The sequence below is a fragment of the Opisthorchis viverrini genome (genome assembly GCF_000715545.1).
Source record: "Opisthorchis viverrini unplaced genomic scaffold opera_v5_73, whole genome shotgun sequence".
Taxonomy (NCBI): Eukaryota; Metazoa; Platyhelminthes; class Trematoda; order Opisthorchiida; family Opisthorchiidae; genus Opisthorchis; species Opisthorchis viverrini.
Window position 1 is genome coordinate 1,081,173 of NW_008751729.1, and position 22,489 is coordinate 1,103,661.

Genomic DNA, 22,489 nt, shown 5'->3' on the forward strand with positions numbered 1-22,489 from the left:
TCAGACATGGCCCAGTCGCGCCCTCAATGGCGCTCGTGCATCAAAGCTATTGCCTTCAATGCATAGCTCCTTTTCCAACCCCCTCACTTGACAGCCCACTGACAGTGCTGGATTTATGCACCAATTTACCAGCTCGCGCGTGCAGTGCGCAGCTACCTACCCCCCAATCATCGGTGAACGAAACTGTGGCAGCTACAACCAGTGTACGACCAGTGCGCGGTTCTTACAGCTGACAATGATGATGATGATGATGATGCAATACCCTTGATGTAAATACGTGCCATATTGGTGCTTGTCACATGTATTCAGTACTAGAATATAATAAGTGGAGACTTGGTTGTTAAAATATCCCTAAAACTTGTATAACTTGTTGCGCCACATTGCTAGTCATCCATCGTCTATCTAAATGACCGCTGTCCCCAGTGCCTCGTTTGGAGTAATGCATCCCAGAAGACGGGAAACGTATGAGCTGGCAGGTGCGTTTGAAGTGCCCGAGTAAACCTCTTCGGGTCCCAGGAATTAGTTGTTTGTAACAAACAGTGCAGTGTGGCACCGTTCAGTGGTGTCATGAAAACATGTGTTAAGTTTTATTGTGCTTAGATTGAAGGTTTAGGGGTTTGGAACACTCATTAGGATTAGCACCATTTTCTTCTCCTTTCGCACTTACATTTTGTTATACGGCTCCAAAAATATCGTTGTATTGTGATGAAGCGTCACGTCATCCTTGATGTTAGTGATCATTCAGGAAATGGGTATGCTTAACGGCGGGACACTGCGCTTGATGGCCCTGTAGCAACCACAAACCTACGTTTGTTCCAATTAATAGTTGATCGTACATTATGGATCTTATCATAAAGGTTTCCTGTTGCAATTAAACCTATCACGAAAGTGGATTTTTTCAGCAGCACCAACTGGTTGATTCCCATTGGACGTCAGTACGAACTTTCAAATTATGCTGGCGTAGTCAGTCACACCTACCAATGTCACCTATACTTCAGTCCAGAATGACTTTACTGCTGACTTGCCTGCATTCAGATTTTTTAAAGAGGTTCCAACAACAGTATTTTAGGATATTTCCTTTATTTCGGTTTGGAGAAATGATATTTTCTCCTTCGTGGGTAACTATTGGTAGGTAGTGGGCAGTCCACGCTGTCGCCGGCGGAAGGGAATCAGGTGTGCTACCACGTAACCTACAACACCCCTACGTGGTTCACTACCTTAAGCCTATAGATTGGGGTGCTGGTCTTTCGTTCAAATCGCCACGAGTGTATAAAACCCTCCAATCACATTTAACATTGTAGTGAACATCTCAAACCACTGCCACCCCAGATGTTACTACCCAGTATGTTCTAGAGCTAGCGCTTCCCACCAGACTTCCAACGGATCCCCTATCTATGGAAGGGCCACATTGATCCCTGGTTTAGGATATTCCTTTATTTCGGTTTGGAGAAATGATATTTTCTCCTTCGTGGGTAACTATTGGTAGGTAGTGGGCAGTCCACGCTGTCGCCGGCGGAAGGGAAGCAGGTGTGCTACCACGTAACCTACAACACCCCTACGTGGTTCACTACCTTAAGCCTATGGATTGGGGTGCTGGTCTTTCGTTCAAATCGCCACGAGTGTATAAAACCCTCCAATCACATTTAACATTGTAGTGAACATCTCAAACCACTGCCACCCCAGATGTTACTACCCAGTATGTTCTAGAGCTAGCGCTTCCCACCAGACTTCCAACGGATCCCCTATCTATGGAAGGGCCACATTGATCCCTGGAGTGTTTATGACTTTGCTCTTCCAAAAGTGATTTCACCCCTAAGAAAAGTCATCACTGTGACCGCTCTCATGATCGGCACGTTTGGTGCGTTTGGCGTGCTTCTGTGGCTCACGTACACGCACGTATGGTTTTCATCCTGTCCGGAAACAAAAAGACACTATTTCCTACAGGACAAACAAATTGAGTTTATTCTCACCTCGTTTCACTTGCTTAGTCAAATGCCTCGTATGACAGTNTACACGACAAACAAATTGAGTTTATTCTCACCTCGTTTCACTTGCTTAGTCAAATGCCTCGTATGACAGTTGCTTCAAGTAACATGTTCAAATGCAAGTGATGAATAGTTTGTCGAATACTGACCTGCACGGCATACGAGTAAATGATCTCTCAAATCCGAACGTTTTTAGATACTCCCATTTCGCAACTCTGTGGTGAAAGCTTCTGTGAGTAAAGTGGACCTCGAAGTAACGCTTAGTCTTCAGGTTGGTTTTCAGAATAGTTGTGGTAGGTTTTGTGGATTTTGTGCAATTCATCGATGGTCACATTAGATTACGAAATCTCTACTAAGAGAAATAGTGGGAACAGAAAGTATGCCGCTGGCTCCTCGAGGAATGAAGCTGTTCGCCTTGAACCAGTAAGGTTGCATAATTGCTTGGAGTTTTTAGCAACCTGGTACACTGTTGCTGGATCAAAGGCACTACCCCCGGTACTATTTATTTTCTAGTGAGGCCACAAGAATCCCTCTGACTTGGTGGCTTCGCTTTGGGGGAGGGATTGTTGTGAATGGTTGTGCGCTCTTCACTTTAACCTATTACTAGGTGCCCCATAACATTCCATAAAAAACACAAAGACCATAAACTGATTTCTACGAATTTCCCCAGTGTTTGTTTTATAGTGTAAATGAGCCTTTGCAAATGTAAAAAAAGCGCTGTACCACTTCACTCCTTAAGGTCTATAGTGTTCAGTTACATCGAAATAGGTCTTATAGAAACAAGTGGAAGTACAAATGGATTCTGTGTTCGAGATTCAGGACAGCTGAGCCTGTATTCTAATGCGTCTTCGTTTATTCCATCTCAGTAGACACGTGAGCGGGTGTAGATGTTCGAGGATTCAAAGCTCGGTGGCGAGGTGCGTCGGTGGCTGGCAGACGTGTGCTTGTGATGTAGAAGCCCTTGTTCATTCCCATTCAATACGCCTACTCCAAATAACTACATGGCGTTGGCACCCCAGGACACTGCTTCAACCAAATGGCATGATAGTGTCTTTGATCGGCATTGGGTATCGTAGGCTGTAATGTAAAAGGGGATTACTTTCTTCCTGAGTTTGGCTGCAAAGGGCCGTGGAGACTTCAGTTCCTGGGTCACACGTTCAAGGCTTGGATTTGCAGCTGCATCCTTTTTGAGTCATCTTTATTACATTGTGGTCTTATTCGTAGGTCATCGTTTTCCACCCGACTTGATGAAGCTTCAAAGTACATCCCTTTTACGTGTTTCTTCTAGGAAAATGCCTTGATTCATGAGAATCAGTGGAATAGGTACAGTTTGTCTTTCGTGTCGGGAACGTGCAAGTATGTAACCTTGACTTTCTACCTTTCGGTAAAACAACAGGAGGAGGTTGTAAACATCCATTTACTGTATTTACTTCTCAACAACGCGAAATCCCGTAGCAAGACAAGCTTTCTTCTCATAATTTCAATGCTGTGACTACATATTTGCTGTCTATTTTACTTTTGTAGCCCTGAAAAATAAGTTTTTGTACGAGAAGGTTTCCAGCTCAGGTCGCCAGTTTGAATTACCTTTTGAAGCCTCACTCTCAGGTAAGCTACGTTTATTTTCCGAACGGATTTTTCTTTGTATACGCCACTTTTCACCTTCCTTTAACCACAAACAGTCTCATTCTGAAACAGTCTCATTCAGTGCTTCAGTATGGCGAACATTTCTCGGCACTTGGGTATCTTTCATTTATACGTGTGTCTACTGTAACGGGTTAAGTAGTCAAATAATGATGCATAAGGTGGCACCCTATTTTACCGCATGAGGCCGAACCAGGCAACTGTCTGCTTGCACCACACCAATGAAATATGTGCAAAATTTGTTGGCATTAGAGACACACCAAATGACAAGTTTTTTTTACAAAGTTTTTGCAAACAGCATTTACGCCCCGCGGTCACCATCTTTTCCGGCCACCAGTCGTATCTCGAGTCCATTGTGCTTCCATTAAATCATAAATTTGTACAGAAATCCTTTCTCGTTTCTTCTTTATTACTCAGTGAAGTGGACTGATAACCTTACTCTTTTGCTCATCACTAGAATCACGAAATCTGGGCTACGAGCTTTTCGAGGGTGTTCTGAAACGACGGGATCGCGCCGAGGCTACGAGAAATGCAATCGGAGTGATGCAGCGCTACCAGTTTTTGTTCAACCTTCCACATGCGATACGCTCAAATATTTCCAAGGTTCGGTCTGTTATCCAGATTTTCCCCCACTTATTTTATGGAAATGTTAGAAATTCGTGCGTGTTTACGATCAAGCCGTAAAGTGCTACTTCGTATTGGTCCTCAAATAGGAACGCTACGTAAGGTCCACGTGCTATCGTGATGTTCTAGCTTCACTCCGAGACCTGGTTAACCACCTACTCTGCTTTGGGTCACGTTATTTTGGTATAACTTGTCGAGTGTCTACAGTGAAATTTCTTTCAATATCGGCACTCTTACTAACTATATACTTACTCAGCCAACGTAACCAACTTCTGATAATTCTCCAATCTGCCAAGTGACATGGAAGACTTTCTGTTGTATACTACGACTAATACTACTTTATATTACTGATGGGGTTGTTAAAAATGTATCAGCAGCTCACTGACGTTTCCATCCTTTTTGCAGTTCATCCGAGTGATTCATGGTATATTTTCCCCCGTCTAGGCTTGGGCAACTTGGCTGTATCCCAGCCCTCGTGCAGCCTCCGGGTGGCATGGCAGTTAGGCATTGAAAGGGTGCTACAACTGAACGATTTACAGTACGTCTGCATCCTACTGCCTTCAGATAGGTTGGCCAACGCAACTTGCGTGGAACGACTTTGAGTTTCTTTGTTTTCTATTTTCTCATTGAAAACTTAATCCCTACTCACAACATATGAGTCGAGTTGAAGGCTACCAGATGGCCTTAACGTGTTTGTTTTCTACCATTTGATTGGTAAAAATGCGCCCCTTTTATTTTACTCACATACTTTTAGGGCGACTACAGTCTTGTTTTGAACGACTATTTGAGAGCCAAGTCCTTGTTCGCTTTTTCTGACGTGGAAGTCCTTCGTCGAGGTGAGTTGGTTGTATGAGTCAATTTGTTGTTTTTCCGAGCTCCATCATATTACAGAACACTTTATCGTTACAAAAAATAAGTACCAAGTTAATGTTATGCATCTGATCACTCTTGATTAGGCCTCTTCCTGAGTGGCTCGGGATTTTGATAATACAATTAAATCGGTCTTGTGTTGAGCGTGTACTCCTGTTCGTTGTAGCTGAAGGTCATATTGGCTTCGTTCTCAACGAACGTTTGATGTAATTCAGTTTCAGAGTCTCATCCTTCGTTGTTTCAACGGATTATCAGTAGCTCCTCCTGCTATCTGTCATCTATTTCCAGTGAACCAATTATTTTACCCACTTTCATACCTTATGCTAAAGTGGCGCAGCAGTAAATTCTCACGCCTTGTCTTCTATTCAACCAGTTTATGGCGATGTGGAGAATGTCGTCAGCAACTTTCGCATTCTGTTAAAAAACCAGCTGACAACAATGCCAATCGACTGTGAGGAGGCGAAACGTAAGATCAAGTAAGTGTTTGTATCAAGTCACTTTTGCTGATCGTACCTGCTGTTGAAGTATTTACCCTTCTAACCGACTGGGTGTTCGATGTAGGTGTGTTGGAGGCATCAGTAAATGATGCCGCGGAAACCTGCGCAGTCTTGTGGCCCCGTTGCAGAGATCAGCAAAGGAATCAGCCAGAAGCGCGCTGTTTTGGGCGCAACCTATCAGAATGGGATATCGCAGTATTATGGTACGCCTTCAAAATAAAGAGCTGTTTCTTCCAATCTTCACCGCGGACATGGCACAGTTCGGGCCGAATTTAGTTCTCTGAACATACTGTATCGCGCTCTCGCGAGTATCTTTTCGTCGGTAGTCTTTCTCCCCTTCCAGTAATTCTTTTTCTGGTCGCATGACGAGCAAAAACCCTTCCGGACTCGCATTCCTGTACCAGTGCAGCACTCACTGAATAGAAAACAGGGAGCAGGGAAAAACCACTGAAATCAGTCATATTAGAAAGATGACCATATTTATTGTTAGTAACGGCGCCACCGTCGTACTATTTATTCAATAAGTTGTTGGACTCAACGCTTATCTTCTTTGCGGCCACCTTTCAGCTATCTACTCCAGCTTGAAGTAACTTTTGATCCAACGTGGCTTTGCCTCCTCCGGTTCAAAGAGTGGCTTCTTGAACAACTTCGACTTTATCAACACAGCTATCGCCAGGCAACTGGTGCTTCAACAGCTGACCCAGATGCCGGGAACTCTAAGGACGCTTCGGCCTTTTCGCTCGGCGTTCCGTCTATGACATCCAATCGGACTTCTATGCCTTCGGTCAAGTGGATGGAAGATAGTAAGTTGTGTTGGCATTGTGAATAAAGCCACTGGTGGCTGTTTATGGTACAGAACACTACTTCAAATGGCTCCCCACATTTGGTATTCATTGGTTTAGTCATTATTTCTGTTCCTGTAATTTGTCGGCACCGGCACATAGTACACCTAAATAAAGCTAGTCATTCTGACCCACACTAACGTTTAAAACAGTGCTTTACACTAAGTTGTATTCTCTTGACGGAACATACTGCTCACAAGGTCGCTGAAAACTTCCAATTTATGAGTAGAGTGTTCCGTCAAGGCAGTATACTATGATATTTCGAGTATCGTGCTAAGCTAAACATGAGACGACCTTTTACAGCACTTGCGGTCGAAGAAAAACATAGGTCAAACTAGTTTGTAAGTGGGTCTATTTTGGTAGCTGTGCCCCCATTAGTCCTCGTGGTCGCCTTATTCGACACGCAAATGGCATACGTGTTTGCATACATCTACCGCCCACTCCCAGTGCAATTACAGTTCAGTGGAATCATACCGCACCACCTGGTGAAGTGAGGAAATCTCCAGGTGTATATCTTGAAATCCTTTCCTAAATGATTACCCAGTAGTATACACTATGTGCAGATGCCCTCTGTCGAGAGTGAATTCAAAACACTTATCTGTGATTAGGGAATAAACTACAATTTGTTAAGCTGCTTGTCAATTACTAAGTTCCCATAATCCATCTGGGTAAGGCACTCAGATGCCTATTATGGAACGCGAAGGTTTCGAACAATCTTCTCACTCGCCACCCAATCGCGTTATCACGACTGTACTGGCTTATGGATGATACGCACCTATACTTCAGACCGGTATTCTATTTATCTGAACAACGGTGCGTTCTAATTTGCAAACACCAATTGGTTCTGCTTTAATATCCTACGGTATTGAAGCAAAGCTTCCTTTTTACTGGACCGTTTTTCAGGTTTGAAATGCCTGTGGATAGACCAAGGTATGAAGGCCGCACTCGGTAAACTCGCTGCCATTTGGAGCTGCCTTATCTCTGAGTAGAGGCATCCATGTTTCGACAAACTATCGGCCTAAAAAATCCATAATTTTGTGGGTTTTTGCGCTTCTGAATCATTGTACCCGCGGATCGAAGAACGTAAATCGGAAGACTGACAGTGTACCATTATTGGACTGTAATCCTCGTTCCTCACCATCTACGTTGACTGAAGCTAGTGTGCGACCTGTGTGTGTTTTATATATGTAGACGTTGTCCAGCTAAACTAGCACGCATGGGCATCGAGGATTTATTCAGATATCGGACGCCAGAGGAATGTGTGAATTGGATATGGGTTTAACAACGTTGCTCCATGGTGCACAGTAGTGTACTCTTTATAGTGAATCAGATGATAACCCTAAGAATGTATGATTCAGGTAAGTAAACGATCACCGTTTTGTGTCGTTCACCTTTTGAGCACGTTTGTTCCACATCTCCCTGTTATTCAGCCATATTGTTTTAGCCACATCGACTTAATCCTGGGTTGGTTAACGGCTTTCCAGTAACCACAGTGCGCTCGTTGCCTAGTCTGTCATTAAGTCAAGTTGCAATGTTCTGTGCTTTGTCGGACCATATTTTTGTACGTCAGTCATCCGTGAACAAGCACGCGCTTTCCCACCTTTATGTATACTTCTAACCTGTAGGTTTTGTCAAATAGGTCACCCAACTCTGTCACGCCCTGGCTTGTTGATAGCCGTCCCTTTACCATAATCAGTGCGGCAGCCGACCAGCAACAGACCGCCCTGCTAGTTCATGGTTATTGTCAGTCCAAACCAGGCACGTGTGTTCAAGGTGGGAGAGCAGAATGGAAGCTACCTCCCATGGTGGTCTGGTTAACTTGTCAGTAATCAGCGTTGCCTACAGTCCATCCCACCAGGCATCCGCAAATACAAGCAGTCTTGCGTCAGTGCGAGATTTCACTGCTTAGCGTGTGGACCTTTTTTAATTGCGTGCAAGATTTGCCCACCTGAGACACGTGCCCCATTTGTGATCTTTGCTCCCCTCTATTCGTGCACCCATAAGGCCCTGCTTCGCAACAGATCTTGCTGCGCAGGAAAACTAAATGCAGCTGCGCCATTTCCATAACGTTACGATATGGCGTCTCACACCAGATGCTGTAGGATTGATCAAGTCACCCTTTGGCTAGCACCGGAACAGTCGAATCCTCATTGTGTTACTCGTGAATACACGAAGAATGAATGTTCGGATGGAGAGTTTCCTGATTTTGTGGCTTGACACCGAGTGCTTGGTCACCGGACTTCTCAACTACAGTCGATTTCTCCTGCTCGTCATCACTACCGGTGAGAGAACACCGTTAGTTCACTGACCTGCTAAATCATTGAACCAAAGTCCTGTTTCTGAACAAAAGGAAAGTGGCTCTAATGCTAGCTTACGACATTTGTCCGACCTGTCTGCAGTTTCAGACATTCGCTCAGACGACCTAGATGAAGACTGGCCACTACTGGCACTGGAACCTGCGATAATTTTTACCGTATTTTCGCTCGGTTCAAGTTGACTCTACTATCTAATCCTCATCTTCATGTCTCTGCATTGACAATCTCTCGTTATACTACTGGTATATGCTTAACGCCATTTATAACCCGTGGGCTAATTTGGCAGTCAGCTTGTCACGTATTTGACCCCCCCTGCATCTAGTGGGTGAGACCCACTTGGTAGGAACGTGTAGCTGAAGACCTCCTATAGTGGTCACACCCTATCTCCATCGTAGCATACCATAGCATCACAGTATGTGGTTTATTCCCAAACAGCACGCTCCATGCGAATCAGTACCATTGTCGTCGATTGTCAGCCGCGCCTAATTTTCAGACTAGCCCCATCCGATTAAGAATAAGCGAGCTTTGGAGTTGACACTGATACTGTTCGTTCGTTCTGAGTGTTGCTTATTGGTGGAGGGAGCGGCAAGTAGTAGCTATGCATTCTAGGCAGTAGTATGGATGCAGAAACGCCAGAAATGTGAATAGATTGCAAAGTTGTAAGTGACTCGTCGAATCTCTGGAATAAGAAAGTCACTGATGCATTCCTATTCGTATCGAGATATCAAGTGCTTTGGCACGTGCTTCCTATCCTCGCCTTCACTGGGGGTAGCATTACATTGCCAGTGACAGTTTATGGTGGTCAACTATTGTACAGGCGGGTCCTCATCAGTTTTAATTAGAAAGTGTAAGAGAGACCAGTGAAGAGCGATTGGTGCTTCAAGAATGATAGTAAAACTGGATCAATTACAACATATGGGCACTCTAAGTGGCGAGAAGCCACTTACAGATGACCCTGTTTGACCAACAGATTTGTCCCATATTTCCGGGGGTACGACCATAAGGGGAATTTCAATAATCATTATATGGATAATAGCCGTTCGTTTTTAGGGAGACTTCAGTTTTTTTAATGGTCATTGTTTCGCATGCATCAGGTTTTTGTTTACGCGGTCAAGGTTTAATCTCCACTCACTTTACGTTTTTTAAACAATTACAGCAATCACGACTGATGAGTCTCCGATGCTTGTGTTAGTCAAATCAATCTGCCAGCTTTTGACTCAACATGTTGTTCAGTTTTGGCGTCTCGGGACGGCCTACGCATCGGGACAGTTCAAGAAATTTAACCTCACGGACGAAGCCTCCGCTGTTGTACGTTTCAGTCATTTAAGTTTTGACCACATTAAACTCCATTTATAAGATGCTATCGTAGTGATAGGATTTTTTGGTTCCCGCTGTAGTTCATTCGAACATTTAACTGGTTAATCGTTTAATTCACGGCCTCGAGAAATGACTTCTCATTCTCTTAGAAAGTGTGATATTGAAGATAAACAGTACATTGATTATTGTCACCGAATGGCAACAAAACTTTCGAAAATCAGTTTTCAAGGTCTGTTTTCAAGAAAAACAGACCAACAACCCAGCTACCAAGATTCCTCTACACTATGGGGATCGTTTCCCTTTTCAACTACTATGAATGCTCAAGCGAGCGAGGTTCACATTTTAGTTTCTAGTTTCGGTCGTACGACGTTGCCTTAAAGGTTGGTCCTACTCACTTTGAATTTTTTAAGTTCATGCCGTAGGGAATCCTGATCAAGATCAAAGTTTATCTCATCTGCAAAATTTTTCAACTGAGAGAAGAAAGGATCTAGCATGGTCCTTCCGTAAAGTAGCGGAACCCCTTACTTTTGGATCTGGAGACGGTAACAGAAAACCGTTTTAAAGAACTTTCATCTGTGCACCAACAAGTCGCTATAAGGATGCCATATTTCTTGACTGAATACGGAACTCTGAAAGCTAGTTGACAGTTGTCGACCGGTTCCGCCCTTCTTGGAGCATGTTAGGTAGGTCCAGTCCCCGAGTGCCCGTCGGGTATATGTTCTGTTTGAACCCAAAGTGGACGTAATTGGCGAAGTTTAGTTAGTCAATTTGACGGGGGACTCAACCGATTTCCATCGAAAAAGTCTTTTCAAAACATCGGTGTTTGATTCTCTTCGAGTACCCTATCTTCTTTAGTATCTTCCTTGTCTTCCGAGTATCTTACCTTCAAGTACCTTATCAACCCGTTCGCATTTCTCAAGTGTGGTTACTAGAGAAGCCAACCGTTTATTTCCAATTCCCTGAAATGCGCTTCGCACCCAAGAAATGCGGAGTTATGCTGCAGGCCGTAAGTCTTTGAACGTACCTCTAAGAATTCCAGCAGACATTGGGAGTTTTGGAACATTAAGTATTTCTGGAGTTTCATTAACTCAGGGCTCAAAGGATATGTGTGTCAGACTTCATTGCGGGTTTTATCATCTTACGGCTGCGCAAGTTGTCCACTTCAGATAGATTATCCGAGACATCTTCGGTTCTGTATTCACCGATGTCTCAGAACGCTAACTGGAGTTGGTTGGAATCAGGGAGTTCGCAATGAGGCTTTCAGAAAACGAGCCTTTGGTGAAGCGCTTAGCTAAGATGGGTGGACCGTGTGCCTCACGTGACGAAATTCCGTTTGCCAAGCTGGGTCTTCTTCACGCCCAATTTAGAATGGCAGAATTCCAGAATTGGACAGAAGGACAAGATGCCGCTGTTGGCGCTGTTTGTCTTCCACGGTATAATGTACGTAAGCCGTCCTATGCTTGGCTGGGAATACTAGAAGATATGGCGGTTAACTACTCTCAGCGACGTTCATACAGTCAGTTTCTATCGATATAGTCTGATTAGGTGTTGGACTTATAGGCCTCTCGGAGGTTTGTGCAAGGCTAGCCCTAAATCCCTTGTGTGTTGTATTTTCTTTCATTACCCTAAGGGTCTCATTCAAATGAATCGATATTATCGTACGATAGTGGAGTAACCGTTTCTTCTGGTAAAACTGTCAATGCTGTTGCTGCTGATCTTGAAACGTAAACGCATGGTTGGTAGTCTGGTGGCAGTTCACTCAACACCCTCCATTTTTCCACAGTGGTGAGCTTTGACTGGTTCGGTCAGTGTGCATCGTAGTGGCTATCACAATGTATACTTCGTCCGTAGAAATTGCTTCGTAACCCTTAGAATGAATGGTGTAGACTGTGTACGGCGAACGGTCTCTCAGTCGTGCTGCTTGAGTTCCACTTAATAATTAGAGGGCCATCGACTTAAAAGTTGATGTGGACAGTACTACGGAGTGTTTGGAAAATTCGTAATCGCTTTTTCAATAATTCGATTCGATCTTTGCGACAAGTGGCTGAAAGGTTCATTCCCACACAGTGTTCTTTGTCGTACTCGGTAGAGAACAGAGTAAATTAGGACTGTGCGCTTTCGGGTATAAAGAACTGCACATGGACCCGATCCATGAACACCTTCCCCTATTCTGTCTCGTGTTAGATCACAAAAGACTTAACCTAACCTTTGATTCAACTACTGCCTCTGTCGTTTCCTCCCCGTTCATCTGCTTTCCAACAGGATGATATCAGTGCTGAGACTGATCCATCGCATCCTGCAACTCCAATCAATCCGAAAGCTGCCTGGTTGGTATGTTTTTATTTGAAAATGGTACCCTTGTAATTTCATTTTTTCTCATTATGTAGCTGATGACATTCCTGTACTGTTATCTCTCCTCCGCATGCGGATCGCATCATTTATTTGGGTCTGCTAATTGCTGTACCATTCAACGAGGTTGATTAGCCTGACATACCATTCGTTATGCACTTGATAAGCCGTGTATATTCATTTTGAGCGGCGCGCATTACCAGCCGTTCTATATCGGGTTTTGTTTCGGTCGCCTTTGTTCTCGTTTATAGAACTCGGGGAGCCGTTTTGTCCATATATCCCGGCTGCCACAGGTGAGGGGAAAGGGTACAGAACGGCGCCTCTACGTGTGTGGCGCCGAACATCTGTGCCTTGTCTCTGCATCCGATCTGTCTGCAGCTAGGCACTTAGAGTGCCTGGTAGATTTTTCCGTTTGACAAATATGCACGATCCGGATCTCTACCTACGCGGTTGCTAGTGCCATCTGGAACTATTGTTGTCCGCTCCCGGTGCCTACGTGTCTCCTCATCTAAGCTGCTGGTGTGTAACTAAATGCTGTGCTGCTGATAAGCATTATGTAAATGCGTAATTTGCCCGATTATACCACGAATACTCTTGACGGTTTCATTTTTACATATTTTCCTACTGGACAACCGTTGCTGCGATTCCTGTGAAACTGGGTTGCTCCTATTTCAGACGAGAGTCCATTTAAAGTCGGGTGCTAGATTAATTGTTATCTTTGATGGGGTTACCAAATCCCAGAAAAGGCGGAGGCTTCTTTGGCCTGTGGGGTCAAAGGTAAAAACTCTAGCGTTGTTCCGTTGAAGCTGCTCCTGAAAGGACTTATATATACCCTCAGTTCAGCGTAGTTTCACCCTGGTCATCTCTTTCGTCGCAACTGTTAGCGTATGGTAATTTTCGAAAGCGTTGTCGTTTGTGGGTATGGTTAGTTTATGGAAGCTGTCGCCTAGGTGCTTTTTTGGCAGTGATCCATGATTCATGCAACCACACGAATTCTAGACGGCGTTTAGCTTACAGTGCTTCCGATAAAGGGTGTAAACTCGGTCGCACAGAAACTACCATGTTTGCTATATACTAGATGTCGAGCCGATATCTCCTATCGTATAAAACATGAAGGATGACTATCCTTCACACCAACTGCGAATTTATTCCAATGGTTTTACGGGGTTTGTAGGAATCCCTCAACTCGTTACCCCTCATCCGAGTTGACACTTCGGACGCTCTTTACATTTCGGCCAGTTTGTTGGCGATTTGTTTGGCGTTTCAAGATGGTCATTGCATTGTTTTCCAATACATTCGATCTGTGTGTGTGCACCACGTACCTTTATGTCTTCGGCACATTCGTTCAGTGATTCTTTAGTGATTCGTTAGTGATTCAGACTGGCAGGAACTTCAACTCCCAGTTACAGTGCAGGAGTACTGATTTACGGATGGAGGCATTTAATCGGAACCCTCTTCCAAGATAAGCCGGTGTTCATTGTTTCTCACCCTACTCACTGGTTTGTAGGGTTGTGGCAACCTTTATTTTTCCAGAACCTTTGTGTTAGTATGGTTGGGCTTAAACACTACAGTGTAAAATGAACACTACCTCGATTCACAGAAATAGTCCGTGTCGGATAGTATGCTCCATTCCAATAGGGATACGGTTTTTGTGAGCAACTGTTGAATGTAGCTTAGATCAGTTTTCATGATAGCTGCCATGCAACTCATTATTTACTCAAAATGTGGGCGACGTCAGCCTCGAGATTTCGTACGTTTTCTGATATTCTCTGCTTCCATCTCTGTCTATCCCCCTCGTGCTCTCTCTCTAAATTTCAGCGTTATCGTTGCGATCTCTTGCTGATGTTGAATTAGTGTGTGTTGCACCTATGATCTTGATGTAATGCGCAAAATGCATTTTATATCTCGTTTTATGGCTACCGATTTGAAACTAGGCACGTTTTGTGAAGATTTATTTTATTAGTCCGACAGAGTTTTGTGGCGAACGGAGTGCAGTTACCAGTGGTGCGGAATTCCGGTGTAGTTTACTGAGCCACTTGTTTGAACTGGTCCTCCTTAACAGCTGATGCATTCTGTTTTATCGTACCATTGTGAGAAATTAGCTAAAAAGCCGAATAGCGTTGCTGGAATTCTTCCCGGGGACAGTGAATGACTTGTGGTCACGAATACCTACAGACTACTCTGGACCCCAGCTTTTTTGGCCGCTCTGGATCCCTTTGGTTGTTTTTCAATAGCGACATAGTGGCATAGCGAGCCGCCAGTTTAAGCAGCGAAATGTGGGGACGTTGGGCTGTACCGCTCTAAATAAACAGGACAAACAAATTGTAGCAAAGGTGCCGCCTATCTGGAAACGACCACGTTATGTTGCAAACCAACTGCTCTGGTGTTGCCGAGAGCGTACCGACTTTGAACTGGTTGAAGCATTCAGTGGCACAGCTGCGCGTATGGGTTATCCGGTGCCCTTATTTTAGGTAAAGATGCAAGCAGTTGTACAATACATTTTCGCCACAATCTCTCGTTGAACACTCACATCTGAGTCCCGTCGGTAGTGCTGGCGATATCCGTTTGCGACTCAAACTATAGAGTGGATACGTACATTGTTATGCTTTTGAATAACTATCAAAGATCTGCTTTCTCGGATCTTGTAACAACAAGATTTTGTGTCAGATGTAATTTACGTCTACAATAATCGATCCTTTACATTTGTAGCAAATAAATATGGAACTGATTCACATTATGTCGAATACAATGCGCGATGAGCTGTTGAAAACGGTCGGCACATGGAACAAAGACATCGCATCAACTGAAGGTCTGTCGGAATGCATCCAACATTTCAGGTGACTACTAGTATTGTCTGTTTATTGGTTTGTGGTGTCATTATGCTGTTAGCTTTTACGGTTTAAGAACAGTGCCGTGTGAGATCACGATCCACCTAATTTCATACATATTCAAACGTTAATGGGGCTCATCAATAGGTCTCCTACTCAAATAGAAAAATTCTTCAAAACTTTTCTGACGGCTCAATAAGCTTCATGGATTGACACTTCTTAGTACTTGTCAGTGGTTTTTATCTTCACTCTGCTGAAGAACAGGGCCACGACATTTGCTAAAGTCTATCGGCTAGATTGGCTTCTATCACGGTGCTGGGGGAAGAATCCATCAAAGGCAAGACTATCTCATCAGCTGCCTTGTTCATCTATCAGCTACTTTTTGAGCTACGTGTGGGAAAATCATGAAATTGAATTTTTATGACTCGGCTGTCAAACCAACAAAATCCTCATCTATGCGGTGTCCACTTCACACAAGTCACTGTTGGCGAAGAAGAACGCAAGCATTATAAAGTCGTTCAGCTGTAGCACCCTTCCGGTGCCTAACTTCCATGCCACCCGAAGGTTGCACAAGGGCTGGGATACTGTCATTTTACCCAAGCCTAGGCAGGGGAAGTCGAGAGGCAGAGGTCGGGTTCGAATCACGGACCTTCCGGTCAGTAAATTCGCGCTCTTACCCCTGAGCCATCTCGCCCCATTATGGTCATGTGATAATGCCTGATCTATTGGTACCTATTAAATGATTTTGACGATTAAGCTTGTTTGATTTGTGAGAAATTGCAGCTCGATAATATCGCTTGGGTGTATCACTTTGAGCATTTTCAAAGCCTTTATTTATCGTGTTGGTGGGGATAGAGTTATTCAACGATTTTCTGACAGTCAGTTGAATGGACCTTGCTCCTGTGCCGCGGTGAACAGTATCTGAAGGCGTGTTGATGTGAATCGCATGCATCTCACACATTTAGAGAAGGGCTGTAATACACGTGTAATCAATTTACTTTGTAGGCGCCCATAGGAGCCTTATGAAAGGTAATCCGAGTAGAGTGTATACACTCCTGGGTAATTCACATGAATTTGTTGGATTACATACACACCATCTTCTCCCTTGTCTTTTGTGTGTGCCCCTGTCGCCAGACGCTGTTGTAACGTGCTACCGTTGGCTGAACTGCCCGCGGAAATTGGTGAAATATTCTCTCGGCTTGCCCATGATTTGCGACGCCACGCTGTTCGTCACATTTTTCGGCGTGCACAGACAGGTGAGTCATTCCATCTTACTCAGTGGAGTTCGGTTTCCATCCTTCCCAACCGACGACAATCACATGGCGGTTTGTACAGTGTCGGGGTTACGAAGCGATACGGTATTTTTCTTACTCCGATGGCCAATTTCCATCATATTAAGAGATTTTGACGCAGCCACATATCTACGAGACTGATGCCGTCCAGGCGTATAAGTTTGCTAATTCTGAAGGACTTAATTTTGTTTCCGGTCGGATAGTTGGGTGATTCGATTGAAACCCATGAATCTCATTTCAGCTGTGTTTTATCGTCCCCAAGTTTATGCACCTGTAATTTTTTTATCTGCATCTACACTCGAGTCTATCATTGGTCACACCTCAAGAAGTAGCAGTTCTTTATATGTAGTCAAACTTTTTCTGACCCGGTCGAACTGCATGATTTTCCGCAGATATACACTCGAGTTATCATTGGTCACACCTCAAGAAGTAGCAGTTCTTTATATGTAGTCAAACTTTTTCTGACCCGGTCGAACTGCATGATTTTCCGCAGATATCTTGCTTGTTGCAATACACATTTCTTGCAATTCCTTGTTTGTGCCCATTCATGGATCGTGTTCTACTGATTGCTGTTGTTGCCGCACCCTTATACGTACCAGATGTCAGCCAGTTGGACCCTTATATCCCACAGTGCTTTACACATCCACATGGACTTTTCGAACAAGTTAACCCATGTAATTGGTATTCACCACTGGTTGCGCTCACCAAATGAACAACGCGAAGAAGATTCTTTCCGACAATGTCATTGCTCTCTATCATTATAATTGCGAAACAAGGTCTGGCAGTAAAAAAAACAAAGGGAGAATATCACTGAAATCAAACAGCGTTCTGTTTGTAGAACTTGCTGCCCCGCACCTACATGACACAACAGTTTTTACTACGCTCAACTTGTGATGGCGATGGAATTGATATACTTCGACTTTTATGGTTCGGACCACGCTGCGTCATAATTAGATACAAATGTCTGACTTTGATGTGGCTCGCGAATGCTATGGACCCATAGTCCATCTGGTGTATTCATTCTACCTCCTGTCTTTATTTCTTTGTGCCTTATTTGAAAATCACAGTTCATCAGTAATGAATGCCGTTGGCTTCAGAAGTGGCCTTTCTTTTTTGCCTCTGAGGTTATTTACGTGAACTTAAAATGTTGAAGTCCACTCATGCTGTTGCGCACAATATGCAGCATATCTCAAATTGCATCAATCATCTTGCTTTGGGTCCCGTTTATATGATGCGGCAAGCGAATGCTGCAGCGGATAAGAGCCTCTTGATGACTTGCATATTAGCACAAAACTAACGTTTTCCTTTATTAACTAGCCATAGGACCTCTGGGTTGAACTCATTGGGCTCACGGCATACTCATCTTCGTGTTGTATGACCTCATGTGGCACTAGTTTCTGAAGCTTGCAATGTGCCACCAATCGAGGTTGATCATGTCTGCGTCGCTGGATGTATTGACATAGCTGACTGGCTCGTAGATGGAGATGGTGTGTGAATTTCAAAATCTAGCCTCCTGTACATTGTAGCATTTGGCATAACTGTGACGTGTGAATAGAACCTCTGAGTACTGTTACGGATTTACTAGTATTTCAGTTATTCATAGTCACTACAGAATCTACCTAAACAGCCATTCTGCCGAGCGTTTAAACCTTGACGTGTGCGATCATACTTAAGTGGATCACACACTACATGAAAGTATCAGGTTGGTTAGAAGCCTGACGAACACAGCCTCCTGGTCCTACAGGTTGGAGTTGGAAAACGTGGCGCCTTGTTCCGTAGAAACGATAATGCATTTGCATTCCCCCTCAAACACCGCTTGCGGTTAAGCTTTTGAGCCAAAGGCTTTTGTGAGGACCTTTATCGTCCTCCTGCCTAGTTGTCAGCGCCCTTACTGTATCCCAGCCCACGTACAACCATGAACTGCACGTATGCAAATAAACTCATGCCACACCGGCCGTCCCGCCGTGCCATCAGCTGCTCTTGCTCTCACGCTGGACTCGCTTGGCATTGATGTGTTATGTCCCAGAAATATGAATTCAAGATGCGAGCACAGTGTTTGAGCTAACCGCCCCATCAGCCTCCACTCGCTTTCGGCTGCGCACTTCTGGTGATCCAGAGGGTGCTGTGGCGGAATTTGCAAGGGTTGGTATCGTCCTAATTCACCGGGTGGAAGTATCCTTGCTTGACTGGATACCTGTTGATAGTCGCCTCTGTACGGTTCGTCTGGCAACGTTTGTGAAGGATTCTCACAAGAGGGAAGTTGATAGATGTCTGCTTATCGTGTCTGTCTACGCCCCAACTGACTGTAGCTCCGACGTTATCAGAGACAGATTTTATGACGCCCTGAATACCCTGCTGCGGCGAGCTAAAGGTCGGACATCGTAGTGGTTGCCGGAGATATGAATGCAAAGTGGACAGGCTTAGCGTATCTGAGACTCACTTAGGTGGTCGACACGGATTAGACTCGGTATGTGCGGACAGTGGGGAACGATTGCTTCAGCTGTGTGCTGATCGCCGGCTGTTTTTATGCAGTACTAACTTCCGAAATAGCCTAATTCGTCTGGCCACATGGTGTCTTCCAACTGCATGCTGACCACAAACTCGAATCGACCATATTACCATCAATTACCGATGGTGCGGGTCCATAAATGACTGCCGGTCGTTTGGGAACACATTTATGGATTCCGACCATTCGCTGGTCCGGAGTCGCTTCTCTCTGCTTTTTTAGGGCCGCGTAAGTTTCGGAGAAATCTCTTGGCAACTGAAAGACTGGCGGATCCTGAAGTTAGACGAACTTACCAGAATCGTCTTTTAGAGTCTCTTCCGAATGCTCCACCATCAGATGCGAACTCATACTGGGGCGAGATTGCCACCTCTTTGCATAAATCAATTCAATCAATCAATCAATGTATCGGCTATAAGCCGTGTACAATAGGCACATTTGTTCCAGCTGCTGCAGTTTCAATAACCGAAAATTGGGAGTGTGGGACATACAACCAAGCTTTCGAGGCGAAGGCATGTTCGGTTTGTTCGGAAATTGGATAGCTACGCACTGAAGGCGATAGCTTTGACGCACGAGCGTCATTGACTGTGCGATTGGATCGTTTGGCGTACCTCACCGTTACTAACCCGATGTTCCTACCAGATGTGACCAATGCTTCGGAGACACCGATGGTCAAACACTGACATCTTCCTCTGCGCGTAGGAGCCACGTTTCTGGTCCATAAACCACAGGTGTTTTGAGATGAACTGACCAAGGTCATCCCGTCCTTTGGTATGAACTTTGTACCCACAATGTGTAAGGTCATGCTTGTGGACGTGCAGTCACTGAACACGCCCCTTACAATCCAGGGAGAGGCACTGGAAGTTGTGCTAGTTCTGATTGTAGTATGACTGACGGGGTCGATGCACGAATCTGCAAGGCTCGGGTCGCGTTTGCTAATTTGAGACATTTATCGCGTCAAAGTGGTGTATCCGTGAATCTCAACGGACGTATTGTATGGCTGTGAGACTTGGCCTATTCGAGCACCGGAACTGAGACGTCTTCAGGTGTTCGACGATCGTTGTCTCAGAACCATAGCTCGTATGGATTGATGTCGGCGAATTCGTAACGAGGAAGTTAGAAAGCGAGTTTTCGGTTGTGCAACGGGTATTTTCATTGAAGAATGTGTCCAGCACCAGAAGCTGCGTTGGTTGGGACACGTTTTATGCATGCCGAATCATCGTTTACCGAAGAGAGTACTATTTTCCATACCCAATTCGGAGTGGCGTAAACAGAGAGGTGGCCAACCCATGACCTGGCAGAGGAGTATGAAGGAGATCACGAAACGCTTAGGTGCTGTCGGTGCTACTCGCCTTCCAGGATGGGGACCGCGTGATCCTCACTGTGCCTGGTTGGAGACACTACAAGATATGGCTGCCAACCGATGTCAGTGGCGTTCTTGTTGTCAGTTTCTGTCCAGATTGCCTGAGTGAATGTCTGGAGGTGTAGGCACCTCGGAATGATTGTAGTAAGCTAGCACTAAGTCCCTTCCTCGTCCACCTCTTTTCTTCACAATAGGCTTTCAAGTAAATCATGGCTGTATGGCAGTGAAACATCGGTGTTGATCATGTTATGGGTTAAAGCAAATGTGAAAGGCTTTTGTGGTCGTACTGAGGTGAATGAGATACCCGCAAGTCTGTAGTTGAGACATTGACCGAATTGTTGCAGGTCAAGTTATTAGGGGCGGATGCTAACTGAAAAGTTTATGAACATTAGACGTGGCGTAACCTTGTCTCGAAGCGTTATAATGATCATTAGTGCGGGACTGTGTAGCAAAATATTTGTGTTTCATCTTTCATTTATATGTTTCCCTTTGTTTAATGACAGAGTGCACAGTAATATCTCTATGTGTGCGAAACTCCTACTCACTAAAAATTGCCTTGAAAATAATCCAGCAATCAAAAGACAAACGAATGAACGAATGATGAACAATAGTTTCTGCCAGTTTTTTGATATTGTCATATACTTTCACACCTCAATTGTCATTTGGAGACTGCCAATCGTAATTAGGCCAGTTAAAGTATCCCATCGATGCTTGTCAGTTTTCAAATTATTGTGTCATTTTATCGCTTCAGTTTCACGGAGGTCTCGTTCGACATATTGAGAGTTGATAATGTTCTTCTGTGATTTGAATTTACTGACCGATTGACTCTCAAAACGATTACTGGAGTTAGGTTACTTGTTTTTCGCAATCGAACTGAGATACCAACTGCTTGCCTAAATTTAAAGTTGTTTTCATTCGAAAGCGAACTAGTTCAGTCCTTTTTGAGGATTTCTGTTAAGTCTTGCAGTTAAATTTTACGTAAATGCTGCGTACACCTCCACTGAAAGGCTGAGAATAATTATGTCACAGATCTTCAACGATCGCAGTTTTTGCTTGGCCCATGATAGGGGCAATATATGACGTGCATATCCAGAAATTCCAGAAAAGTTTGGTATAAAAAGGGACTAATTAGTTCTGCACTGTGGTATTCAAGTTGCCAGTGGACTTTTCGTATATTGTGAACAGATTTTGTGGGCCATAATATGCACAAATCTAGATGCATTTGTGTTCATTAATTAGGAAGCACTCTTTAGCTATGTCGAAATTAGCGATACCATGCACCTCAGGTCTCATTTGGAGTTCAACCCGCTCCTTTTGAACTGAAGTAAGGATCCCATAGAATTTGGCTGTGAAAGACTAATTCGTGACGTAGTTCACTTGTAGTTCTAGTGGGTTCAGTGCCATGAATTCGTTCGTAAATTTAGTTAATATAATGGTGCGCCTTGTGTTGAGGATAATTCACATGTGGTGGTTTCCCCAAGAGAGATCAATTTCTTGGCGAATCAACTACAGCGTTCTCTTTTGGCGGCGTATTAGTGTGCGATCCCTCTCAGAAACAGCGGCCGCCGTCGGGAGAGTTTAATTTAACCGTACCATCAATCGGTCCGCATCTCAGTCGGAATTCTGGTAATGGTATCCTCCATTGGAAGTTCACCGTTGTTAATAACTTCACTGAAGGTAAAGTTCAAATTTAGTCCATGAAGCCCAAATGTTGCAGAGAATTTATCACATTTGATAGCCTCTTGGTTGATTCTTCAAATTGGCTATGCTGCATATTAACAGACAAGAGCTCTACTCCAGATAAAATGTAGTTTGTACGATGCCTTCTGGTTCCCTGGTTTCTGCAATGTTATCCCACAGAATATCAGTAATTTCATTTGTCTTTTCAAATGTGAAGTTACAACATTAAACATTTGTACTGTTTCACTTTTTCTCCTTTAGTTATTGAATCCCTTCACCTCAAAGAAGTGTGGGACACCGATGTGAGCGATCGTGACGGCGGAATAACTAAACTGGTAAGGGGTTAAACAGTCACTAGTTTGTCGCGCTCCCCCCCCCCCCCC

General features: G+C 44.3%; 1 protein-coding gene across 1 annotated transcript in view; it reads left to right on the top strand.

Annotated features, from left to right (window-relative positions):
* The window catches only part of T265_04434 (hypothetical protein), a gene marked incomplete at both ends in the record, with an annotated part of 50,100 nt that overhangs the window by 6,104 nt on the left and 21,507 nt on the right, over positions 1 to 22,489 (top strand). Inside the window, 10 exons of the mRNA XM_009169179.1 lie at positions 3,510 to 3,590; positions 4,084 to 4,229; positions 5,005 to 5,086; positions 5,494 to 5,596; positions 6,185 to 6,420; positions 9,931 to 10,082; positions 12,354 to 12,422; positions 15,150 to 15,277; positions 16,403 to 16,524; positions 22,368 to 22,441. Of these exons, the coding sequence (XP_009167443.1) occupies positions 3,510 to 3,590; positions 4,084 to 4,229; positions 5,005 to 5,086; positions 5,494 to 5,596; positions 6,185 to 6,420; positions 9,931 to 10,082; positions 12,354 to 12,422; positions 15,150 to 15,277; positions 16,403 to 16,524; positions 22,368 to 22,441 (1,193 nt within the window). The remainder of the gene's footprint in view (positions 1 to 3,509; positions 3,591 to 4,083; positions 4,230 to 5,004; positions 5,087 to 5,493; positions 5,597 to 6,184; positions 6,421 to 9,930; positions 10,083 to 12,353; positions 12,423 to 15,149; positions 15,278 to 16,402; positions 16,525 to 22,367; positions 22,442 to 22,489) is intronic.